General features: G+C 48.7%; 1 protein-coding gene across 1 annotated transcript; it reads right to left on the minus strand.

Annotated features, from left to right (window-relative positions):
* Positions 1-247: 247 nt before the first annotated feature.
* Positions 248-3,958, minus strand: CLDN5 (claudin 5). Its single transcript, XM_034068590.1, has one exon. It carries the CDS (start codon positions 3,898-3,900, stop codon positions 3,250-3,252), a length of 651 nt encoding a protein of 216 aa, XP_033924481.1. The 5' UTR covers positions 3,901-3,958; the 3' UTR covers positions 248-3,249.
* Positions 3,959-6,751: the final 2,793 nt, after the last annotated feature.

Consider the following 6,751-nt stretch of genomic DNA (forward strand, 5'->3'; position numbering starts at 1 on the left):
ACTCCACTTCCTAATGTGCTCACATCACAAGACTAACCGCTGCTGTTTGCTCTTTTGTCTGAGGTTTCAGTAGGGAGCTGAGATTTGCTGCTCTGTGAGGGAGCAGTCCTTCCCTCTGCTTCAGAGGGGACCCAGCCAGAGGTAGCCCAGGTAAAGGTAGCCCTTTGGGCACCCATGTCACACCCCATCTCCCTGAGCCCAAACAGTCCAATGCTTTTCACAAAAAAACAGTAACCCTGTTCAGGGATTGGTTTAGATGGTTTTATTTTTATGTGAAATCATAAATACAAAATAAAAACAGTAAACAAGTGCTATAGATTTCTCTTTTCATCAGGATGAGGTTCAGGCCTGATCCTGAGCACTTCCACGTATTGAAAGTTCCGGACTAGGTCTTTGTTCTTAGAAAATAAAACGGCAAAAACCAGCTTGGACTTTTACCCTGATGTCAGTGACATCAGTAACTGTTCTCTCCAGTTCATTTTTAAAGCAAAGCAACAACTGAAGGATGAGATTAAATATAGAAGCATTTTTTAAAATGGGCCCTACTTCCTGCTGGTGTTGTTGTGAGCTGCCCCACTGACCTCAGCATAAACCTTGTCACATCAGCAGTGAGGTTTGAGTTTAGTAAGATGATGCTGTGTTTATCAGTACATCCACAGTTAGCACCGGCTTCTTCCAAGAGGTCTTGTGGTGTAGTTATTTCAGATTTTGGTTCTAAGAGGATTCAGCCCTGCTGAGACCCAAAGCTCCATCTCCTGAAATTTGGCTTCTTAAAAACAAATTCCCTTCTAAGGTGTGGGTTTCCCTCCTCCCCAGAACACCAGTTTTGGTGTGATTTTAGATGCCAGTGATGTGTTTTCACCTTTGGTCAGAGCCCGAGCCCTGTAGCACTTCTGAAAGCTCTGCTGTACAGATACATGCAGGTGTGTCAGTTGGTGGGGATTACTTTTTCAGGCTTTAACTTAAGACCAAAGAGAGTGAGGTCTGGGATTTGGGCTAATACCTGTTGAATCATTTGCTAGACACGAGAGAGTTGAGCAAAGGAGTCTATGGGCTAGGTGACAAATACAGTTAGACATTACCATTTAAAATAAAAAGTAAAGCAACCATGAAACAAATAAAGGCACCAAACCATTTAACAATCCAACTTTGGTAGCTTTCTTGCAAAATAAATGAATTTAAATACATTTATGGTTTACAGGGTTACACTGTTTAAAAAAAGAGAAAAGTTGCAATGATGAAATACAGAATATTTAATTCTTGTACCAAAACTACATATCACATTGTAACAATATTACAGCTTTTATTTAAATGCAGACAGTATAAGAGCTGCACCTCTTTATAGAACAAAACTAGTTGTAGGCATATTGTTTTCTGATGGGCTCAGACCCTGCTGCTTATGTGTTTAAAAATGAAAGCAGTGATATTTAAAGGGGTGAATCATGTCCTTCATATTCAACATCAAAATCTGCAGGGGCAGGGCTGCAGTTTCTTGTTCAGGTCTGTGTTCATATTGATACCACAGGGGTTTGGTTGCTACTCAAAGCAACAACACAGCTGATGTAGATCTGTCACAAACACACAGTTACAGTTAGTCGTAAGTCTTGATGTTATCAGGAAGTTGTAAGAGTTGACTCTTAGGTTAGAGGTGCACTGATTGCTACATGGCTGTGAGAGACCCAAGAGTAGTGCTCTTGTAGTGCTGTGCTCTGAGGAACAGGAACACCACTTTTCTTTGCTAACTCTTGGCAGAAATCTTCTCATGGTGATACAGATGCTGCCACGATCTGTAGCAGAATTCTATGTTGGTCTAAAAGTTGGTTTAAAAATACAAATAATCTGCATGAAAGAGCATTACACCACCCGTTAACTCCTCCTTCAGAAAAACCTGTCTCTGCAGTGTAAAATGCAAAGGTGTGTACTAATGTTCCAGGCTGTGCTGAAATCTAGCAGGTGTTGAGCTCAGAAAATAAACATTATGCTGCCCAGAGCATCTTCCTTCAAGCCTGCATGGTGTTCTGAGGGCCATATGGAGGAGCTGAGAGCTGCGAGAGCCTGGACGTCACATCTCCCAGTCAGCCTGCATAAAGTCTCCATCAAGATGTTTGATAAAATTTCTCTAGCAATTTCTTTGCCTCATTTGGTAAATGAGGGAAAGCATATGTTAACAAAGTTACAGCATGGAGCCAAGCAAGTGCAGGTCCAACTGAACACGCAGTTCAACAGCGGCAGCAAGTGGGGCTTGGTGAGAAGGCCATGAGAGCTGTTCACGCCCCCAGCCATCAACATCTGGGGTGATTTTTGTTTCCAGTCTCCCGTAGTGCAGATGAGAGGCGGCAGAGTGATTCCCCGCTGGAGCCAGAACATGCAAAGATCTCCTAGGTCTCTAAATCTAGTCCTCCAATCATTCTGGCAATGAGTTCATATTCAAGTAAAAACAGAACAGAGGTTGAGGGAGAAGAGATGAAGAACCTCGAGGGACAAAGAACCTAGTGTAATCTGGTTTGTGCTCCACTAAACGACAATTACCTAAAACCTCTTTCAAAGGTTTCAAAGACACAATGCACTGAAACAACTTGAAGAAAACCAAATGCCTTTCTCAAAACAATTACTTGCCTGCGGGATTAAAGACTGAATTTAGTCTCATGCTTTAGACAGGATCCGTAGTTTAGTTATCTAAATACAAGAACAATCCCCCTCTAACCAGTGAAAGTCCCAGCGGGAACAGCCAGAGGCAGGTTTTCAGCAGAGAAGACGGGAAGTTTCTGCAGCAGGGCACTCCCGGCGGCACGATCCCACCGGCCTGGCGGCGGCCGAGAAACACCAGCAGCGGGAGCGGGCGGTGAACTACTCACGAGTCCCCCACGGTAATGCCAAGGAAGGGCCGGGTGCGGAGGCGGGACCCAGGACGGGGCATCCCGGCACACTTCGCCTCGGTTCGGCCGGGCTCCTGGGTCCCCAACGCCTCCCGAAGTCTGGAAGCCGCCGGTACCGCTGTGCGGCCGGGGAGGGCTTGGCTCACCCCGGCACCGCGGGCGGTCAGTACCGGGCTCGGAGCTGCCAGCTGCGGATCTGCCGGACCCGCCGGGCCGGCGGGCAGCAAGGCGCCGCCCTGCCTAGGGCTGCCGCTTTACGGGGGTCCCCGATAAGAAGCGCCGCCAGGCAGGGTAGCGCCAGAGCTCACCGGACGGCTCGCAGCAGTCTGTCCGTGTCCCCGCAGGGCCGGGGCGGCGAGCGGGACAGCCCCGCTCAGACGTAGTTCTTCTTGTCGTACTCGCCGTTGGAGGTGGGCCGCCGCGGCGCCGAGTACTTGACGGGGAAGGAGGTCTCATCGCGCTGGGAGCAGGAGCAGCAGCAGATGAGGCAGCCCCCGAAGAGCAGCAGAGCCGTGGCCGCCCAGCCGATGTAGAGCGCGGCCCCCATCTCCCGCTTCTGGGACGATGGCACGGTGGGGTCATAGAAGTCGCTGATAACGATGTTGGCGAACCAGCAGAGCGGGACGAGGACCAGGACCCCGCAGAGGATATAGATGGCCCCGCCGGCAACCACGACGCGGGACTTCATCTTGCCGGGTCGAATGCAGTTGGTGCACTGCGCACCCACCACGGTTACCATCAGCGCCACCAGCCCCAGCAGCCCCACGATGACGGTGAGCGCCCGTCCCGCCTGCAGCTCGGGCCGCAGCGCCAGGATAGAGTCGTACACCTTGCATTGCATCTGCCCCGTGCTCTGCACCACGCAGGTCATCCACAGCCCTTCCCAGATGGTCTGTGCCACCACGATGTTCACGTCGATGAAGGCAGATACCTGCCACATGGGCAATCCGCAGGCGAGGATCACCCCGACCCAGCCCAGGATGCCCAGCCCCAGCCCCAAAATCTCCAGCGCAGCCGAAGTCATGTTGGTGCGGCACCGAAGCCTCCGGTGAAAGCACGGATCTGTACCACTGGCTCCAGACGGCAGCTGAACTAGCTCTACTCGCCGCCGCCGCCGGGCAGCGCTTTATGAGGAGCCGCGGGGCGCCCGCCCACCGCCCGCCCGGCCCGGCCCGGCCCGGCCCTTCCAGCAGGGGGGACTCGCACGGTGGGCGGCAGCATCGCCCACGCCCGTAAACCGCGGGGCTAAGGGGCTCCCGCCGGAGCTGGGGAGATGTCCTCCTGCTCGCCCCCTGCCCGACCCCAGGGGCAGCTGGCAGGGACGCTGCCCGCTCCCAGTTAAGCGCGGGGCTGCAGCAATCTCGCCCTGGATTTCGGTCGCTCAGGCTTCTTCCTTTCAGAGCCGACGTGTGGGTATTCCCTGCTTACTGATGAAGTCCGTGGTCAGACGTTCAAAGAGGTCTTGCCAATGCAGACACCCAGCAGAACGGGTGTCCTGATTATCAGAGCCTAATAGATCATTTTCCGAAAGACTAAGCATACTGACTGACTTGCATCTCTACCTCTTGCACACTGACAGGCAGAAGTGTAAGCAAGCACCACCAAACACATTAGTAACCACCGGAAGATCTTTGAATATGGGATTTGCACCAGTAGACATTCTTAATTCAGTCCAGCAAGAATAAGCGCTCCCAGTTTACATCAGGCATGAAACTCTGGTTTGCTATTGGAGCCAAGAGAGAGGCACTCTATTTTAATATATTGCCACAAAGATTTCAAACTTCACTTTACTGTATAAATTGCTCAAATGCGTTTAAAATCTTGATGGTGTGTCGATGAGTTAAGTGTATTTGCAAGAGGTTTTGTGAACAGGCCGTGCAGACATTGAAATTTCTACAATCTTTCCATGTGGACCACTGGCGTCCTGGATTGTTCTTGCAAAAACCTTGGTTCAATCTCTGCAAGCCAACAGCAGCTTACAGTCCCCCAGCCTGGCAGACACAGTTTGTGGTACAAATGTTGCTGTTACAGCTGCAGTAGAACAGACCTCACAGCACTCACAAGGAGCTGCGATCCAGTGGCTTTGTACTGGATGCCCTGAGAAAAGTTTGTTTAGATTTAAACTGGGTTTTGCTTTGGTTTATCATAAAATAAGTTCAAATGTTTTATACCAAATTGAATGTTATGTTCATACTGACTTTTGAACTGCCTTGACCAGATTTGGTTTCAGATGTCCTAGTGATATACTAGTTATTCAGTTATCCAAAGTATCCTAGTGTAGAGATCACAAAGTTGAAAACAACACCTTTCCCATCCTTGTGTAAGCAGTTTTCTCTGTTGTATAGAAGTTTACAGTATGTATTATGGCATACATAGAGTTGTGATGGAAATATCAAGACTGATATGAATGCAGCATGAATGGAAAAGTCTGTGAAGCAGAAGAGGCAGCACAAGAAATGGTAAGCAAAAGTTAAAGGAACCACATGCTCTGACAGCTGAGGACGTGACTGAGGTAACGGTTAACACTGAGAAATGCCCTACTTACATCCTGACGGATGACTCTTCTGCAGAAGACCCCAGTGCTGGCAACAGGAAGATCACAGCACGCTGGATGTGGCCTTTCACTTCTTTTGTTTTTCCAACCAGAAGACAAAATTTAGCCACAAGACACCCAAAATAAGAAACAGGAGAACATCAGCAGCTTGTGGACCGTCATGGTGTGGACATGCTGAGACATGATGACTGCAGATTCCCATTGATTAACTCTGCCTGAGAAGCTATAAACATTTTTAACATGGAAAATACCTTCCTAACAGAGGCACCCTGGTGAATGGAGTTAGAAGGAGTTATCTCCTCTTCCAGCTGTATATGAAATACATACAGTTTACTTCAATTATTTAAAACTGTAAATTCCATTGTGCAAGTCCAGGAGGAATGTGTGACTGGGGCTGTGCAGTCTGTCAAACTGAGGCTGCTTACAATCACTCAGAAAAGTCCCTGGTGTCAGGGAGAGGAGAATGTGCAAAAGAACCAGCCAGAGAGACAGAGATATCTCAGAGGTGAACAGGAAGAAACCCAGAACACAAGCTGAAGCTGGATAACATCTGTATTTATGATGATAATAATGATTATATAGAAAACAGCACAGAAGAACAATTAAAAAGTGGGGGGGAAGAAATGCCAGTTATCTTAGCCTGTAAGCACAGGAAAGCCCCACCCTTGCCACTTGCCTGGGAGCACAGAACTCCAAGTTTCCTCTGATAAATTGCCTGTGTGTGCTCCTGTGCCAGACGGGAGGCACTCATGGGGCCTTTGCAGCTGCCAGACTCTTTGGGCTGAGAAGGGAGACCAGCACATGGCTTGTTTTACCTCTGCAGCCCTCACTCCACCTTCCCTTGCTACCTGTTACCGAGCAACTGATTCCTACAAATCACTTAATCCAAGGCAATTATTTCTCTGGGGAAATACATGCTTAATAATCACAGGGTAAATGAACCTTTCTGCTTAAGAGGCATTTCCATGCCTGGTATTTCACCTTTGTCTGTTTGTTTCTTTTCCTTACCCCAGATATTAACTTTTACCCTGGCTATTGGCAACAGCCTCCATTTTTAATTAGTCTATTCCCTGATCCTGAAAGTGAGCCTGTTGCACAAACTACCCTTACTGAGCCCATTGCTGCAAGGTAAACACTGGTCTGCACTGGTAACTTACTGGTAACTTGACAGACACAGCTGCTGGGGGGCCTGTGGACCCCACCACCTTCAGCACAATGTGGCCTCTGATGGTGTTAATGTTACAACACCAGGAGTTAATTTAAACTCCCAGAAATTAAAAAGTTCTAATTTCTTAAAAGGAAACACAAATCAGCATGATGT

Source organism: Melopsittacus undulatus, chromosome 12 (assembly GCF_012275295.1).
Source record: "Melopsittacus undulatus isolate bMelUnd1 chromosome 12, bMelUnd1.mat.Z, whole genome shotgun sequence".
Lineage (NCBI taxonomy): Eukaryota > Metazoa > Chordata > Aves > Psittaciformes > Psittaculidae > Melopsittacus > Melopsittacus undulatus.

What these genes read in the sequence shown, in the direction of transcription:
- CLDN5 (XM_034068590.1), bottom strand. Translation starts at nt 3,900, where the DNA reads ATGACTTCGGCTGCGCTGGAGATTTTGGGGCTGGGGCTGGGCATCCTG.